The following is a 19688-nucleotide window of genomic DNA, read 5'->3' on the forward strand; positions in this document are numbered from 1 at the left end:
AAGCCGACAAGGGCATCACTGTATCATAGCATGGTACCATTAACTGACTCATCAAGAAAGGGCTAAATTATGCTACTATTGCTGAACTAATACAAGTATTCATTGCAGTAGTAGCTGCTGGAGTTACAGTATTTAGCAGCAACAGAAACAAACATTTACTGAGCACGTGCCATGTATTTTCTCATTTTATTTTCATAACCACCCTGATAGGAAGTTTCTATCCTCATTTTACACATGAGAAAAATGGAATACATGGGCTGAAGTAATTCATCCAAGATCACCCTAATGGTTAGTGCCAGAATGCAAACCCAGACTATGACTTTGAATCCCACACTCTTAACCACTGTCTTACATACTGATTAAGAAGGCAGAGGAAAATGTTAACACATGTTGGTGAGCTTCTATGAAATATTACAAAAATAAAGAAACCTCGATACTGAATGAGATAAACAACTATCTAGGCGGTCCACCAAGTTTCCCAAGGGCTCTATGAGAATGAAGTGAATCCACAGTGAAATCCACTGCATGGCTGTATCATGTGTTGGCATACTCTACAGCTGCACTTTCCAAACATGTGGCTACTGAGTCCTTGAAATGTGGCTAGTCTGAATTGAGATGTGCTGTAAATAGCAAATAAACACTGGATTTTAATACGTGACCAAAAAAAAAGAACATTAAAAATCTCAATAATAATTTTTATATCAATTACATGTTGAAGTGATAATATTTAGGATATAATGGGTTAAATAAAATATATTATGAAAATTAATTTCACTTGCTTTTTGGAAATGTTTAAATATGTGATTACTAGAAAATTTAAAATTGTAAATGTGGCTTACATTTGTAGCTTGTATTATACATTTTTTCCGGCTTTATTAAAATATAATTCACATATAGCATTGTATAGGTTTAAGGTGTTGATACGATACACTTACGTATTACCAAATGATTACTACCAAGTAGTATTAGGCAATACCTCCATCATGGTGAGAACATTTGGCAACCTAAGCAACTTTTCAAATGTGCTGTACTCTGTTCCCAAGAACTTATAACTGAAAGTTTATAACCTCTGACCAACATCTCCCCATTTCCCCCACACCCTAGGCCCTGGTAACCACCATTCTAATCTCTGTTTCTATGTGTCCGCTTTTTTAGATTCCACATATAAGGGATATCATACAGTATTTGTCTTTCCCTGTCTAACTTATCTTACTTAAGCATCATGTCCTCAAGGTCCATCTATGTTGTTGAAAATAGCAGGATTTCCTTCTTTCTCATGGCTGAGTAATATTCCATTGTGTGTATATATACACCATTATCATCTTTATCCATTCATCCATATATGAACAGTTAGGTTGTTTCCATATCTTGGCTATCGTGAATAATGCTGCAATGAACGTGGGAGTGCAGGTATCTCTTTGTGATCCTGTTTGCATTTCCTATGGATACATACCCAGAAGTGGGATTGCTGGATCATATGGCAGTTCTATTTTTAATTTATTGAGGAACCTCCATACTGTTTTCCATAGTGCCTGTATCAATTTCCATTCCTACCAACAGTGCACAAGGGTTCCCTTTTCTCCACGTCCTCGCCAACACTTGTTATATCTTGTCTTTTTGATGATAGTCATTCTAACAGGTGTGAAATGATTGCATTGCATTTCATTTGGACAGCACTGCTCTATAGCCATAAACTTCCACTCACTGAGCACTGTGATAATCTCCAAAGTATACTACACCAGCTTTGTATAACACAGCAAAATTCTTCAGGTTTTTAGTATCAGTACTTCACCTGTCAGTAGCCTAATGAAGAGCAATAGTAAATAAGAGACCAGTGAAATACACTGAATGTCTAAGGGACACCTGAAAAGAAGGCGGCAAGGAATGGCTATTCTAGTGTACAATGGAGTCACAACACACGACTGAAATCTCTGCATAAAAATTAGGACTAGTCAGGGCTTCCCTGGTGGCACAGTGGTTAAGAATCCACCTGCCAAGGCACAGGACAAGGGTTCGAGCCCTAGTCCAGGAAGATCCCACACGCGGCAGAGCAACGAAGGCCGTGCACCACAACTACTAAGCCCTCGTGCCACAACTACTGAAGCCTGCGCACCTAGAGTCCGCGCTCCACAACAAGAGAAGCCACCTCAATGAGAAGCCCGCACACCACAATGAAGAGTAGCCCCCGCTCACTGCAACTAGAGAAAGCCCACGTGCAGCAACGAAGACTCAATGCAACCAAAAAAATAATAATAAAATAAATAAAAATTTATTAAAAAAAAATTAAGACTAGTCAAAATTATTCTTAAAAATCCCTTAAATTATCTATGAAGTAAAATAAATGTGGTTTTCTGTCAAGAACAAGTGCATACCTCCCATCTCAAGTTCTTGACAGGGTAAAACCTCACTGAATTTTATTTTTTTCTCTTTTACAAATGGGTGATCCTAAAAAGATAGTGTTTCACTCTTGAATCTGGTGGAGAAATATAAATTAAGGAATGTTTTAAAAAATCTTACAGGTCAGAAATAGATGCAAACAAATACAGTCAACTGATCTTTGACAAAGGAGCAAAGACAACTCAATGGAGAAAAGATGGTTTTTTCAACTGGATATTAAGAAGAAAAAAAAAAGAAAAAAAGAAGAACGAAATCTAGACACAGACCTTACACATTTCACAAAAATTAACTCTAAATGGATCAGAAACCTAAATGTAAAGCACAAAACTATGACACTTCTAGAAAATAACATAGGAGAAAAAGTAGGTAACCTTAGGTTTGGTGATGACTTTTTAGCTATAACACCAAAAGCACAATCTATGTAAAAAAAAATTGGTAAGCTGGAGTTCATTAACATTAAAAACTTCAGCTCTACCAAAAATGCTGTTAAGAGAATAAAAACATGAGCAGACACCAAAAACAATGGAAACTACGAACGTGTGCAGCCTGCGAAAAAGAGACCCCAAACACAGTAAGTTAAGCAAAATAAGAAGATAGAGAAACACACAGCAGGTGAAGGAGCAAGGTAAAAACCCACCAGACCAAACAAAAAGAAATAGGCAGTCTACCTGAAAAAGAATTCAGAGTAATGATAGTAAAGATGATCCAAAATCTTGGAAACAGAATGGACAAAATACAAGAAACGTTTAACAAGGACCTAGAAGAACTAAAAAGTGAACAAACCATGATGACCAACACAATAAATGAAATTAAAAATTTTCTAGAAGGAATCCATAGCAGAATAATTGAGGCTGAAGAACGGATAAGTGACCTGGAAGATAAAATAGTGGAAATAACTACTGCAGAGCAGAATAAAGAAAAAAGAATGAAAAGATTTGAGGACAGTCTTAGAGACCTCTGGGACAACGTTAAACGCACCAACATTCGAATTATAGGGGTCCCAGAGAAGAAGAGAAAAAGAAAGGGTCTCAGAAAATATTTGAAGAGATTATAGTTGAAAACTTCCCTAACATGGGAAAGGAAACAGTCACCCAACTCCAGGAAAGACAGAGAGTCCCATACAGGATAAACTCTAGGAAAAACATACCAAGACACATATTAATCAAACTACTGAAAATTAAATACAAAGAAAAAATAATAAAAGCAGCAAGGGAAAAACAACAAATAACATACAAGGGAATGCCCATAAGGTTAACAGCTGATCTTTCAGCAGAAACTCTGCAAGCCAGAAGGGAGTGGCAGGACACATTTAAAGTGATGAAAGGGAAAAACCTACAACAAAGATTACCCTACCCAGCAAGGATCTCATTCAGATTCAATAAGGAAATTAAAATGTTTACAGACAAGCAAAAACTAAGAGAATTCAGCACCACCAAACCAGCTTTACAACAAATGCTAAAGGAACTTCTCTAGGCAGTAAACACAAGAGAAGGAAAAGACCTACAATAACAAACCCAAAACAATTAAGAAAATGGTAATAGGAACATACATATCGATAACTACCTTAAATGTAAATGGATTAAATGCTCCAACCAAAAGACAAAGACTGGCTGAATGGGTACAAAAACAAGCCCCATATATATGCTGTCTACAAGAGACCCACTTCAGACCTAGGGACATATACAAGCTGAAAGTGAGGGGATGGAAAAAGATATGCCATGTAAATGGAAATCAAAAAGAAAGCTGGAGTAGCAATTCTCATGTCAGACAAAATAGATTTTAAAATAAAGACTATTACAAGAGACAAAGAAGGACACTACATAATGATCAAGGGATCAATCCAAGAAGAAGATATAACAACTGTAAATATTTATGCACCCAACATAGGAGCACCTCAATACATAAGGCAAATGCTAACAGCCATAAAAGGGGAAACTGACAGTAACACAATCATAGAAAGGGACTTTAACACCCCACTTTCACCAATGGACAGATCATCCAAAATGAAAATAAATAAGGAAACACAAGCTTTAAATGATACATTAAACAAGATGGACTTAATTGATATTTATAGGACATCCCATCCAAAAACAACAGAATACACTTTCTTCTCAAGTGCTCATGGAATGTTCTCCAAGATAGATCATACCTTGGGTCACAAACCAAGCCTTGGTAAATGTAAGAAAACTGAAACCGTATCAAGTATCTTTTCTGACCACAATGCTGTGAGACTAGATACCAATTACAGGAAAAAATCTGTAAAAAATACAAACACATGGAGGCTAAACAATACACTACTTAATAACCAAGAGATCACTGAAGAAATCAAAAAATACCTAGAAACAAATGACAATGAAAACATGATGACCCAAAACCTATGGGATGCAGCAAAAGCAGTTCTAAGAGGGAAGTTTATAGCAATACAATCCTACCTAAAGAAATAAGAAACATCTCAAATAAACAACCTAACCTTACACCTAAAGCAATTAGAGAAAGAAGAACAAAGAAAACCCCCAAAGTTAGCAGAAGGAAAGAATTCATAAAGATCAGATCAGAAATAAATGAAAAAGAAATGAAGGAAACAATAGCAAAGATCAATAAAACTAAAAGCTGGTTCTTTGAGAAGATAAACAAAATTGATACACTGCTTGCTTGACTCATCAAGAAAAAAAGGGAGAACACTCAAATCAATAGAATTAGAAATGAAAAAGAAGTAATAACTGACACTGCAGAAATACAAAGGATCATGAGAGATTTACTACAAGCAACTCTATGCCAATAAAATGGACAAATTCTTAGAAAAGCACAACTGTCTGAGACTAAACCAGGAAGAAATAGAAAATATAAACAGACCAATCACAAGCACTGAAAATTGAGACTGTGATTAAAAATCTTCCAACAAACAAAAGCCCAGGACCAGATGGATTCACAGGCGAATTCTATCAAACATTTAGAGAAGAGCTAACACCTATCCTTCTCAAACTCTTCCAAAATATAGCAGAGGGAAGAACACTCCCAAACTCATTCTATGAGGCAACCATCACCCTGATACCAAAACGAGACAAAGATGTCACAAAGAAAGAAAACTACAGGCCAATATCACTGATAAACATAGATGCAAAACTCAACAAAATACTAGCAAACAGAATCCAACATCACATTAAAAGATCATACACCATGAACAAGTGGGGTTTATCCCAGGAATGCAAGGATTCTTCAATATACGTAAATCAATCAATGTGATACACCATACTAACAAACTGAAGTAGGAAAACCATATGATCATCTCAATAGATGCAGAAAAAGATTTTGACAAAATTCAGCACCCATTTATGATAAAAACCCTGCAGAAAGTAGGCACAGAGGGAACTTACCTCAACATAATAAAGGCCATAAATGACAGACCCACAGCCAACATCGTTCTCAGTGGTGGAAAACTGAAACCATTTCCACTAAGATCAGGAACAAGACAAGGCTGCGCACTCTCACCACTCTTATTCAACATAGTTTTGGAAGTTTTAGCCACAGCAATCAGAGAAGAAAAAGAAATAAAAGGAATCCAAATCAGAAAAGAAGTAAAGCTGTCACTGTTTGCAGATGACATGATGCTGTACATAGAGAATCCCAAAAATGCTACCAGAAAACTACTAGAGCTAATCAATGAATCTGGTAAAATAGCAGGATACAAAATTAATGCACAGAAATCTCTTGCATTCCTATACATTAAGGATGAAAAATGTGAAAGAGAAATTAAGGAAACAGTCCCATTTACCAATGCAACAAAAAGAATAAAACACCTAGGAATAAACCTACCCAAGGAGAAAAAAGACCTGTATGCAGAAAACTACAAAACACTGATGAAATAAATTAAAGATGATACAAACAGATGGAGAGATATACCATGTTCTTGGATTGGAAGAATCAACACTGTGAAAATGACTATACTACCCAAAGCAATCTACAGATTCAATGCAATCCCTATCAAACTACCAATGGCATTTTTCACAGAACTAGAAGAAAACATTTCACAATTTGTATGGAAACACAAAAGACCCTGAATAACCATAGCAATCTTGAGAAAGAAAAACGGAGCTGGAGGAATCAGGCTCCCTGACTTCAGACTATACTACAACACTACAGTAATGAAGACAGTATGGTATTGGTACAAAAACAGAAATAAATCAATGGAACAGGATAGAAAGCCCATAGATAAACCCACACACATATGGTCACCTTATTTTTGATAAAGGAGGCAAGACTATACAATGGAGAAAAGACAGTCTCTTCAATAAGTGGTGCTGGGAAAACTGGACAGGTACATGTAAAAGAATGAAATTAGATCACTCCCTAACACCACACACAAAAATAAACTCAAAATGGATTAAAGACCTAAACGTAAGGCCAGACACTATAAAACTCTTAGAGGAAAACAATTGGCACAACACTCTATGACATAAATCACAGCAAGATCCTTTTTGACCCACCTCCTAGAGAAATGGAAATAAAAACAAAAATAAACAAATGGGACCTAATGAAACTTCAAAGATTTGCACAGCATAGGAAACCATAAACAAGAGAAAAGACAACCCTCAGAATGGGAGAAAATATTTGCAGATGAAGCAACTGACAAAGGATTAATCTCCAACAGTGACAAGCAGCTCATGCAGCTCAATATCAAAAAAACAAACAACCCAATCCAAAAATGGGCAGAAGATCTAAATAGACATTTCTCCAAAGAAGATATACAGATTGCCAACGAACACATGAAAAAATGCTCAACATCACTAATCATTAGAGAAATGTAAACCAAAACTACAATGAGATATCACCTCACACCAGTCAGAATGGCCAGAATGGCCATCATCAAAAAATCTACAAACAGTAAATGCTGGAGCGGGTGTGGAGAAAAGGGAACGGTCTTGAACTGTTGGTGGGAATGTAAATTGATACAGCCACTATGGAGAACAGTATGCAGGTTCCTTAAAAAACTAAAAATAGAACTACCATACGACCCAGCAATCCCACTACTGGGCATATACCCTGAGAAAACCAAAATTCAAAAAGAGTCATGTACCAAAATGTTCATTGCAGCTCTATTTACAATAGCCCGGAGATGGAAACAACCTAAGAGCCCATCATTGGATGAATGGATAAGGAAGATGTGGCACATATATACAATGGAGTATTACTCAGCCATAAAAAGAAATGAAATTGAGCTATTTGTAATGAGGTGGATAGACCTAGAGTCTGTCATACAGAGTGAAGTAACTCAGAAAGAGAAAGACAAATACCGTATGCTAACATATATATATGGAATCTAAAAAAAAAAAAATGGTTCTAAAGAATCTAAGGGCAGGACAGGAATAAAGATGCAGACGTAGAAAATGCACTTGAGGACACGCAGAGGGGGAAGGGTAAGCTGGGACGAAGTTAGAGACTGGCATGGACATATATATACTACCAAATGTAAAATAGATAGCTAGTGGGAAGCAGCTGCATAGCACAGGGAGATCAGCTCGGTGCTTTGTGACCATCTAGAGGGGTGGGATAGGGAGGGTGGGAGGGAGATGCAAGAGGGAGGAGATATGGGGATATATTTATATGTATAGCTGATTCACTTTGTTATAAAGCAGAAACTAACACACCATTGTAAAGCAATTATACTCCAATAAAGATGTTAAAAAAAAAAAAGTAGAAGCAACCAAGCTATCCTTCAGTAGGTGAATGGAAAAACTGTGGTATATCCATAGAATGGAGTATTAGTCACCATATGAAATATGAGCTATCAAGCCAGAAAAAGACATGAAGGAACCTTAAACACATACTGCTAAGTGAAAGAAGCCAGTCTGAAAAGGCTACATATGGAATGATTCCAAGTAGCTTACATTATGGAAAATGCAAAACTACAGAGACAGTAAAAAGATGAGTGGTTGCCAGAGGTGAGAGGAGTGGGATGAATAAATAGAACACAGGGCATTTTTAGGCTGGTGAAACCATTCTGTATGATACAATAATTAGAATTGTACAATACACAAAGTGTACCTAACGTAAACTGCTGACTTTAATCATAATGTATCAGCATATGTTCAACAACTGTAACAAATGTACCACACTAGTGCAAGATGCCACTAATAGGGAAAAATGAGAGGCAGGAAGGAGATAATGTGGGAACTTTATAATTTCTGGGCAATTTTTCTGTAAATCTAAAACTGTCCTAAAAAATAAAGTCTATTAAAGAGATTTAAAGGTAACCGGCTTTAGAACTGTAAAAAAATTCGAAATAGAAAATAAAGAAAACAAAGAAAGCATAAAAAACAAAGCTTAAAACAAGTAGACTGGGCCTCCCTGGTGGTGCAGTGATTGAGAATCTGCCTGCTAATGCAGGGGACACGGGTTCGAGCCCTGGTCTGGGAAGATTCCACATGCCACGGAGCGACTGGGCCCGTGAGCCACAACTACTGAGCCTGCGCAGCTGGAGCCTGTGCTCCGCAACAAGAGAGGCTGCAACAGTGAGAGGCCCGCGCACCGCGATGAAGAGTGGCCCCCGCTTGCCACAACCAGAGAAAGCCCTTTCACAGAAACGAAGACCCAACACAGCCAAAATAAATAAATTAATTAATCATTTAAAAAAAAAAAACAAGTAGACTAACATGAAACCAACATGTCAGTAGTTATAATAAATGTTAGTAAGATAAACTTCCCTATGAAAAGACAGTGACTTGAATGGGCCAAAAAGGAAAAACCTCACAAAGGTATTCAGCATAGCTAAAACAAAATGGCAAAGGTAAAAGGCTGAACAAAGATACACTGGAGAAGTACAAAGAAGAACAGTGGAAAAAATAGCTCATTGTTACTGAAATAAAGAAAAAGGCAGGGCACAATACATAAATAAAACAAATTGGACTGTTTTACATTGAAAAAGGTACATAAAGATATGAAATGCATGAATCTTTTTGTGCACTGATATATATATATATATATATATAAAGTGGAAACCGCTGAAATCTCAGGAGAAAAATCACATACACACACAGGAAACTTAATTCATTTCTCTGAATCATTCATGGACCAAAAATAGTCAAAAACTGTTAAGAACATAATAGTAATTAAAAATGCTGATTTAATAAGTGTATATTGAATTCTGTAACCTATAGAGAATAATTTTTCCAGAATCTGTAGAATATTTATAAAACATTATTATACAGTAGGCCTCCCAAATATAGATAAATCTCTAAGCATAAATTTTATAGGGCACATTTTCTGGTCAACATTCAGTAAACATAAATCTATGTAACAAAGTCAAAATTTACATATTCAACTACCTAGAGACTGAAATGATTTCATTTAGCTTCTTCCAAATAGATTTTAGTTTCCTCCAAAATCAGTGCAACAAAATAAGCAGGAAATTATCTTAAATACCACACTTCAATCCTGCTCAAGAATTAACAAGTGTAAGAGTCAAGGAAGCCAAGAATTCCAGCCAATTCTCCATTCCTTCCCAGAGGCCACAGCCTACTTCCATAGACTTTTTTCAAGGCACAGAGACAGGAGAACAACCTTCTCATAAATAATTTTCTTGAAAATAAAGGAAAGCTCTCCCATTCATCTAGCAATTTGCCCCACTGTGAATGAAGAGCTCTTCCACCGGGCCAACCCACTAGAAAAGATCAAGTAAGGATCTATTCCAACACTTAAATACAAACAAGCTAGAAAGAAAATAAACCTGTACTTCACTTCCTGACAGGAAGAGATCCCAGGTATTTACTTTATAGACTATCTTATATCAAACAGAACTGAGAAATCCACTATCACATAAGAGATGCAAAAAAATTTCAAAAGACCATGGTTTCTTTGGAGTCAACGTAATTTTGTAATTCAACATATACTTACAGAGCAACTGTTTTAAAATGTCAGCATGCTAGGTACACTCAGGAATATAAATCTTAATAAGATACACTCAACTTCAAAGGTTTACAAACTAGTACAAGAAATAATCTCTATTTGGGGGGTTCAGAATTGGTAATTAAATTGTTTGAATCTTCCTTAGCCTTACTAATCTTTGGTCTGCTTTGTTTATCAGTTTCTGAGAGTAAGTATTGAAATTTCCTGTTCTGACTGTGGATCAGTCAAGGATGCTCCTTAAAATTACCTTAAAATATTCTGAGACTATGTTGCTAGATGCATACACAGTCAGAATTATTATATTATCTTGGTGGGCTATTCCTTTTTTCATTATGTAGTTTACCAAAATATCCCTATTGATGTTGTTTTTGCCTTAAATTCTACTGTTCGACTCACTGCCACCCTCCTCCCCAACCCCCTTTTGCCAGGTGGAGCTGAAGACTCTGACCCATGGGAAAGGAGATGGCAGAATGCCTGCTTGACAGCTTTTGGACTGAGAAGGAAATAAGATTCTTTTTTTCTTTTTTCTAATTAAAAAAAGATTTTTAAAAAATTTATTTATTTTTGGCTGTGTTGGGTCTTCCTTGCTGCGCGTGGGCTTTCTCTAGTTGTGGCAAGCAGGGGCTACTCTTCGTTGAGGTGTGCAGGCTTCTCATTGCAGTAGCTTCTCTTGTTGCGGAGCATGGGCTCCAGGCATGCGCAGGCTTCAGTATTTGTGGCACACAGGCTCAGTATTTGTGGATCGCGGGCTCTAGAGCGCAAGCTCAGTAGTTGTGGCGCATGGGCTTAGCTGCTCCACAGCATGTGGGATCTTCCCAGACCAGGGCTCGAACCTGTGTCCCCTGCCTTGGCAGGTGGATTCTTAACCACTGCGCCACCAGGGAAGCCCCCAGGATCTTTTGTAAAACAAAGGTTTTAAATTTTGATGAAGTCCAATTTATCTTTTTTTTTTCTACTGTGGATCATGCTTTTAGTGTCATGTATAAGAACTCTTCATCTAGCCCTCAGTCCCAAAGATGTTTTCCTTTGTTTTCTTCTAAAAGTTCCATGGTTTTACATTTTACATTTAAGTTGAAATTTCACTTTGAGTTAATTTTATACAAGGCACGTGGTTTAGGTTGTAGTTTATTTTTTTGGCTTATGGATGTCCAACTGCCCAGCATCATTTGTTGAAAAGTCTATCCTTGCACCACTTAATTTGTATGCGCTTTTAATACGAAGACTCATTCTTATCTGCCTTCAATTCCGGGAAATTCTCTGGCATTAGCTCTTCAAATATTGTTTCCCTGCTGTTCCCTCTATTCTTTGCTTCACATATGGGAGGCTCTCTATCTTTCCCCCATGTCTCTTAACTTACCTTTCCTTCTTTGTATCTCTTTGTATCTTTGTGTTGCATCCTGAGTTGAATTCATTAGTACTATCTTTCAATTCATTTCCTCTTTAACTGGGCCCAGTCTAAAGCTTATCCAACATACTTTTTTTTTTTTAACTTTCATAACTGCATTTTATATTTCCAGAACTTTTAATTGGTTCTTTTCTAAATCCACCTCTTGATTCTCATCTGCTCAGTTTTGTTTCACAATTTCCTAGAAGTTTACCCATGGGTGTTATTCCTTCATCATTTTGATGAATTTAAATATGTTTATTTGAAATTTATTTTCAGATTGCTTTATTATAATTTTGTTGGGTGTGAATTTTTCTCCAGATTATTGTCTTTCTTTCTTAGTACTAGTTATACTGGTTTGCTTTGGAATTTTAATTTGCTAGCTCTTCTTGAATAGGAATGCTTCCTCTCTTTTTCTCTCTCCCTTTCTTCCTCTCTCACACCTCCCTGTCTAATGCCACTGTCTTCCATCTTCATCAAAGCAGACGCCTCCAGTCTAGAGCTGGCAGCTCAGGGTTCCTATCCTTCGGTGATACTAGGGACACTAGGGATATCATAAACCCAGTCACATCGTGGCCAGGTCCTGGTCACACTGCTATCTTATTCTCCTGCCACCCCAGAAACACAACTTGAAACGAGCCACAGACCCAGGCAGCTTTGTTCAGTTTCTTTTCATAGGCAGGACAATCCCACCCCAGCTCCTAGTTTCCAGCAGTGAGACTTCCTCTAGTCCCCATCCAGGCATGAAGTTCCTTTGGTCCCTATACCCTCAAGCAGTGTTTCCCACTTTTTTTGACATCTTGGGATACTTAGAAAATAACAGCATCTGTACGGCACACAGATAGATGGATGACTCTGTTCCGTACCCAGAAATGATGGCTGGAGGCTCTGACTACCCTCAGACCACCTAGTTGCCCTGAAGCCTGAGAAAAATCAGTATTTCACATACTGGTAAACTCATTCACAGCATGTTCCTTTAGAAGTAATGCTCTAAAAGAATCAACTCCCAGCACACTCTGCCTATTTCTGAACTTGGTTCTGTTCCTAGTCCACCGTTAACTGGTTATTAAAATACAAGTATAGGGCTTCCCTGGCGCAGTGCTTGAGGGTCCGCCTGCCGATGCAGGGGACACGGGTTCGTGCCCCGGTCCGGGAGGATCCCACATGCCGCGGAGCAGCTGGGCCCGTGGGCCATGGCCGCTGGGCCTGCGCGTCCGAAGCCTGTGCTCCGCAACGGGAGAGGCCGCGGCGGTGAGAGGCCTGCGTACCGCAAAAAAAAAAAATTAAAAAAAATACAAGTATGTCAACAACATACTCCATTTATCATTACTATGCATTTGAAGCAGAATATAGAATTTAAAGCATGAACTTAAAGGGTCATCATAACCACAAGTCCGTGCTTTTCCCTCTGTTTAGAGCACCCTCCTCTCAACTTCTCTGCATCACCTTTTCCTACTCCTTCAGGTTTCAGTCTAGATGTCGCTTAAGCAAGGTTGCTTTTCATGACTCCAGTCTCACCACCAAGTATGGGGTCAGAGCTTCTCAGGATTTTGCGTGCTACTGTATTGGATTATTATAGTATTGTATTATCATTGCCTAGTGTATTGTGTTATTATTGCCTATTATTATTACCTTTGACAATAACCTCCTTGATGGCATAAACTGCCTTTTTCACTCCTGTATTTCCAGATCTAGCACAGTGCCTGTACTAAGCATGAACTCAATAAATATTTTAATATCACCTATAACAGAGTTCCATGGTAAGGACTATAAAGTAATAGTGAAGAGTGGGGCTCCTGAGTCAGAAATTCCTGGGTTTAACAAATAACAAATGTTGACAAGGATGTGGAGAAAAGGGAACTCTCCTACACTGTTGGTGGGAATGTAAATTGGTGCAGCCACTGTGGAAAACAGTATGGAGGTTTCTCAAAAACCTAAAAATAGAACTACCATATGATCCAGCAATTCCACTCCTGGGTATATATCTGAAAAATAACAAAACACTAATTCGAAAAGATACATGTGCTCCAGTGTACAAAGCAGCACAATTTACACCTGCCAAGACATGGATACAACTTAAGTGTCCATCAACAGATGAATGAATAAAGAAGATGTGGTATATATATGCACATTGGAATACTACTCAGCTGTAAAAAAGAGTAAAATTGTGCCACTGGCAGCAACATGGATGGATTTGGAGGGCATTATGCTAAGTGAAATAAGTCAGAGAAAGACAAATACTATACGCTATCACTTATACACGGACTCTAAAAAATACAACAAACTAGTGAATGAAGCAAAAAAGAAGCAAACTTACAGATATAGAGAACAAACGTTATCAGTGGGGAGAGGGAAGGAGGGGCAATATAGGGGAAGGGAGAAAAAAGGGATATGGAATTATATGAAATCACATGTGTGAAACTTTTGGAAACTGTAAAGCACTACAGAAGTTAAATAATCGTTCATTCAATTAAAAAGAAAATCCTGGGTTTAAATACCAGTTCTACCACTTACTGTGTAATTTAGAAAAGTTACTTAGCCTCTCTACACTTTAGTTTCCTCATCTGTAAAATGTATGTCACAGTTCAACTCCTATTACTTGCTGTGTAACCCTGGGCAAGCTCCTTTGCCTCTCTTGGTTTTGGTTCCTGCATCAAGCAGTGTTCTAAGGATTAACTCAGACAACATACATCAAGTAACTAGCACTTGCTTGCTTCCACTTCACGCTGAAAAGGGACAACACCATAGCTCAGCCTTGAGCACAGCTGCAGACTCAACCCTTTTCTGAGCCTACATGGTATCCTGGTTGAAAAGGCTTTCTATTGCCATAGGAGCAATAAGGATTATCTTCATATCCACAATTTTTTCAGGCAAAGTGGAGGGCAATGTCAATGAGAACCTGAAGGAATAATTTTAAGTACAAATTTAATGTACCTAAAGGAAACACACACACACACATCTAACAGACTGGACCATTCTAACTCAAAATGTGAGAAGAGAAAGCCTCCATGAGAATCCATTTCCAAAATGAAGGCATCCACTACATTTAGCTGTATCCCAAACCCTACTGCTGGGAAGGGCACATAAAACTAGGAGAGGATGCCTGTCAGATAAGAAATTCAAGTATGGGAGAACTAATGCAGCAAACCACTTTAAAGTTCAAGTTATGATGTACAGATATAGAGATTCTACTTTCAAGCACTACGTTTTTAATATAATAGTTTAATGAGGAATAGAGTCTAGTAATTGAGAGAAAAATTGGTCACTGACTGATAACAAAGAAAACTGTAATTCAGACCAAAAGGAAATAAAGTAATAATCTTGGCATCAAGCAGACTGGAAAACAAATTCTGACTCTGTCATCTCCCACTGGTGTAAACTTCAGCAAATAACAACTCTCTGATCCTGAGCTTCCTCCTCTGCAAAATGAGGATCATGATGCTCACCTCACAGGAAGCGGGAGAATTAAATGAGAAATCAGGTATGAAGTGCCCAGCACCATGCCCAACTCATGACTGGTGCTCAACAAGCACTAGTTCCCTCCACTACTGCCCATGCTCCTTTTATCAGCAAGCATCATAAAAGGGTTCGGATCCTGCTAAAATGCATTTCCTCATGTCTGGATTCACAAATTTATCAGTCTGTTTGCCAGCAAACTCTCTGAGATAAGCCTGAGTTACACAGGCCCAAGATCTGGTGAGCAACCTGACCTGGATCAGTGTGGACGTCTGGCTCCCAGGCCAAAGCCTAGAAAGACTGACAGGGCCCAGAATGCAGCATGGGTGGCCAGGAGACAGCCAGAGACTAGAGCAGCCAAAAAGAGGGAGGATTACTTGAGTTTCGGCTCCCGTCCTTCGCTTGTGTACTGCCAACAGATGAGCCCGATCAGATCCTGTACCCTGGCGCTGGCCATTGTCACCACGGTCATTGGCAGCAGTCTGTCCTGGCTTGAGTGCAGGGGGAGGTAGACATCGATCTTCTTGGTTGCTGTTGTGCCTACATGACCCTGTGGACAGAGCACATGCATGAGGGTAAAGCACACAGTTCCGGTCATGCAGACCCTACTGAGCTACAACGACTGCCCTCCAGGGCCTGTGTTCTCATCCTTTTCGCACAGGGCCTGTGTTCTCATCCCTTTTGCACATACCAGCGTATGAGCCTGGGGTGGTCCCAAAGTGGAAACATTGTCTAGTTTTAAGGGTTTTTTTTCTTCTTAATTTTAATTTTCTAATGTTCTAATGGATCCAGCTCTGCCAGCAGTAAGGTAAATGAGCACTACGACTAAAATAAACAAATCAGAGTGGTGAGCAGACCTAACGTTTGGTGTCAGGAGATTTGCTTTGTTACTTATTCAGTGTGACCTTGGAAAAGTCATCATCAGACCTTGGCATAAACTGCCCTCCCTGAAAACTGCCATATCGCTCCTTGAGACCTTGGGATAAGCTGCCATATTCTCCAAGGAAGCATTTAGCAGTACTGGAACCAGGGGCTTGCCTTCTCAGAGACGATGGGGGGCTAATTCCATTATGCAGTACATCTGTTACTTCACTCATCTGAACTGAAGTTCAAGGGTCTCTGGTCTTATTACTGCCCTAATCACCATACTCACACTGATCTACATGTCCCTAATCCCTCCCACACACCTCTTTCTCCTCCCTCCCAAACCCTCCACTCCCCTCTGGAACTCCTGCACTAATCAGCAAACTTCCATACATCATTACTTTTTTTTTTTTTTTGGCCGTACGCAGGCCTCTCACTGTTGTGGCCTCCCCCGTTGCGGAGCACAGGCTCCGGACGCGCAGGCTCAGCGGCCATGGCTCACAGGCCCAGCCGCTCCACGGCATGTGGGATCTTCCCGGACTGGGGCACGAACCCGTGTCCCCTGCATCGGCAGGCAGACTCTCAACCACTGCGCCACCAGGGAAGCCCCATCATTACTTCTTTTTAAAAAACGTTCCCTCCACCTTTTTGCCTTAATTGAAACCTGCTGATCATAAGGATACTACTTCCTCTGCTGTCCAGAAGACTGTTTTGCTTTGTTCTTTTTAACCCCCAAATCCTTAAGGCCAGGAGGTGGAGTAGGTATTCTTGTTCCTGCTACTTCCAAACTATTAATTCTCCTTTCTTACAAAAACCCCTGTTCCTTTGAGACCCAAGCCATCCAAATACACCATCCTCTCCCTCTCCTTTTCTGTTACCCACCACCCTTTCTTTGGTCATTCTCCTCCCTCACTGAAGGCCTGAGCTCTTGGCTCATAGTCTTTCCCACCCCAATTCCTGTCACCATTCCTGGCAATTTCATCTAAAAGAACAATCTGTCCAATACGCAAGTGTCTCAATCCCTAGACCACATCATCCCCAGTGCCTTTTCATCCACCACCTCAAATCACTTATTGTGGTGGGTACACCAGAGATCTGCACTAACTCCAAAATCTCAAGTTAGAACATCCACTCACTGAATACACTTTTTTTTATAATTTTACTTTTGTTTATTTATTTTTAAATTTTGGCTGCACCATGCAGCTTGCAGGATCTCAGTTCCTGGACCAGGGATTGAACCCGGGCCATGGCAGTCAAAGCGCCGAATCCTAACCACTAGACCACAGGGTTAAAATCTGAATACACTTCAATATACCTCTACTTCATCTGTTCAAGTAGTCCCTCAAATTCTCCAACCTATAATCTGTTGAACCACCACCTTTTAATTATCTTTCAGTCACCCTTATTTCCCAATGCCACCCTCCAGATTACATGAGCCATTATAATCGTTCCTTTGCAAATACAGTTTTAATACTCTCTTCCTCCACTGGACACAATTCACAGAACCCCAATCTTGTATGAACCCAACCCTCTGCATTGCCCAGCTAAACATCACTGGAGAAAAATCATATAACTGTACAGATTGATTTTACTTTACATTCATGATGATAAACCTCAAACAGACACTCAACACTGTATAGCAAGCCTATTATATCTCCTGATCCAACCTGCACCCCACCTGAGACCACTAGCGCATACTTTTGCTTCTCTTCTCAAACTTCCCATGAACCTCACCTCTTGACCTTCAGCTCCTGTCCTTACCTCGTGTATTGCCAACAGATGAAAAATACTGTGGACCCTTGAACAACACAGGTTTGAACTGCGAGGGTCCACTTCCACGTGAATTTTTTTCACTTGATATGGGCTACAGTACTATAGGATCCACAGTTTGTTGAATCTGTGGATACCAAACTGCAGCATCAAATTTGATCATGTTACACTCCTGTTGAAATTCCTTCAGTGAGTGGCTCCTATGATACTTTGAATAAAATCCAATAAATAAAAGTAAAATCTTCCCCTTTTAAGGCCATAGCAAGTGCTACTGCTAGATTCACGTATCTAGAAGGCTCTTTCTCATGATCTTTGCATCCGCTATTATGTGGCCTCGGGCAGATTACTTAACTCTCTGCTCTTCCATGTCCTCATACATAAAATGATAATAATAGGACGTGCTATCTATCAGAGGACTGACTCTTGTGAGGATTATTATTATGGTTATTGTTATTCAAGGCTGAGCTCATATGACCCCTCCTCAGAGAAACCTCCACTGATAATCCTATAGAAAGAAGACCCTTCCACAGTTATCCTCTCACACATATCCTGTTCATTTCCTTCACAGCACTTAACAATTTGATATTATATATTTATTTATGTACATCTTCAGTGTATGCCTTCCCCACTAGCCTCTGAGCTTCCATGAGGGGAATCATAATAACGTCTGCTTTGTTTACTGCTCTATACACAATGGCTAGCACTGTGCCTTGCGCACAGAAGACTCTCCAAAAAAAATCTGTTGAACTACAGAATGAATGCATGAATGAGTCAAATGCCTACTGGGACACATGGTAGGAACTCAATAAATGTTAGTTTCTTCCATCCATCTCACTTGCCCTTTTCTATGGGTCTGTTTCCTGATAACAGATGGAGATGGAGGGACTTGAGCAATCAAGTGGTTCCTTAACACTCTATACAGAATTCTATCGATCTAATAAGGTGGGAAAAAATATCAGAACTAGGGTAAGGAAATACATAAAATCAGTTTAAAAAACATTTTTAGAGAGATTCCACTTCTCAAATAACCCAGCATCTAATATTAGATCCACTGGGTTTTTGTTGTTGTTGTTGTTTTTTTTAACTGAGTCGTCTACGTTATAAAGCAAATAATAAAAAAGTAATTCTCCCACATAATGCTCTCTCCCTATCCCTCTCACGCATCCACATGCGTGCGCGCACACACACACACACGAGCGCGCGCGCGTGTATTTTTCAGCTTGGAAGTAGTAACTCCAAGGACTAGAAAAGATGTCTCTAAACAGCAAGTGTTTTGATCCTGTCAGGCAGTCAAAAGGTTAAAATTAAAACAGTGGCAATCTTTCTGGAGTGGGTTTATAGCCCTCTTACCACTCTCTTCTCAACCTCATTTTCAGAACCCCTAATTGCTGTCACTGCTCTCTCTTCTTATTTCCGTTTATTCCTCCTCCTTCTTCTGAAGAACTGGAGCTGAGGGGCTATAGGAATCACAATATCTAAAGATACAAAGATTCAATGAAATGACAAATGTGAATGTACTTTGCAAACTATAAAGTGCTTTAGAAATGCAGCACAGTACATTAGAAAGGACCTAAGTTTTATAATCAGACCCATTTCTATTACTCAAGTCTATTACAAGGTCACATGAGGCCAAAGATGGATGCTATAGGAGCCCTAATAATAATACCTATTATTATAACAAAAGCTAGCATTTATTTAGAGCTAAATAAACTCTGCTAAACGTTTGCCTAAGTTATCTCATTTAATTTTCACAATCACTATAAGAGGGAGGGTTCTATCATTACCCTCATAATATAAATGATAAAACTAAAGCTTATAAGACTACAGTCATCTGCTCAAGATCTCATAACCAAAGTGAAGAGCTGGGACTCAAAGCCATGTCTGTCTGACTCAAAGGTCTCTACTTTAAACATCA

The 19688-nt window shown here is 39.0% G+C and overlaps 1 protein-coding gene across 1 annotated transcript in view; it reads right to left on the reverse strand.

Moving 5' to 3' along the window:
• MAPKAP1 (MAPK associated protein 1) overlaps positions 1-19688 on the reverse strand; it is a 231336-nt gene that overhangs the window by 116006 nt on the left and 95642 nt on the right. Inside the window, exon 6 of the mRNA XM_049710710.1 lies at positions 15517-15689. Coding sequence (XP_049566667.1) covers positions 15517-15689 — 173 coding nt within the window. The remainder of the gene's footprint in view (positions 1-15516; positions 15690-19688) is intronic.

The sequence above is a fragment of the Orcinus orca genome, chromosome 6, assembly GCF_937001465.1.
Source record: "Orcinus orca chromosome 6, mOrcOrc1.1, whole genome shotgun sequence".
NCBI lineage: Eukaryota > Metazoa > Chordata > Mammalia > Artiodactyla > Delphinidae > Orcinus > Orcinus orca.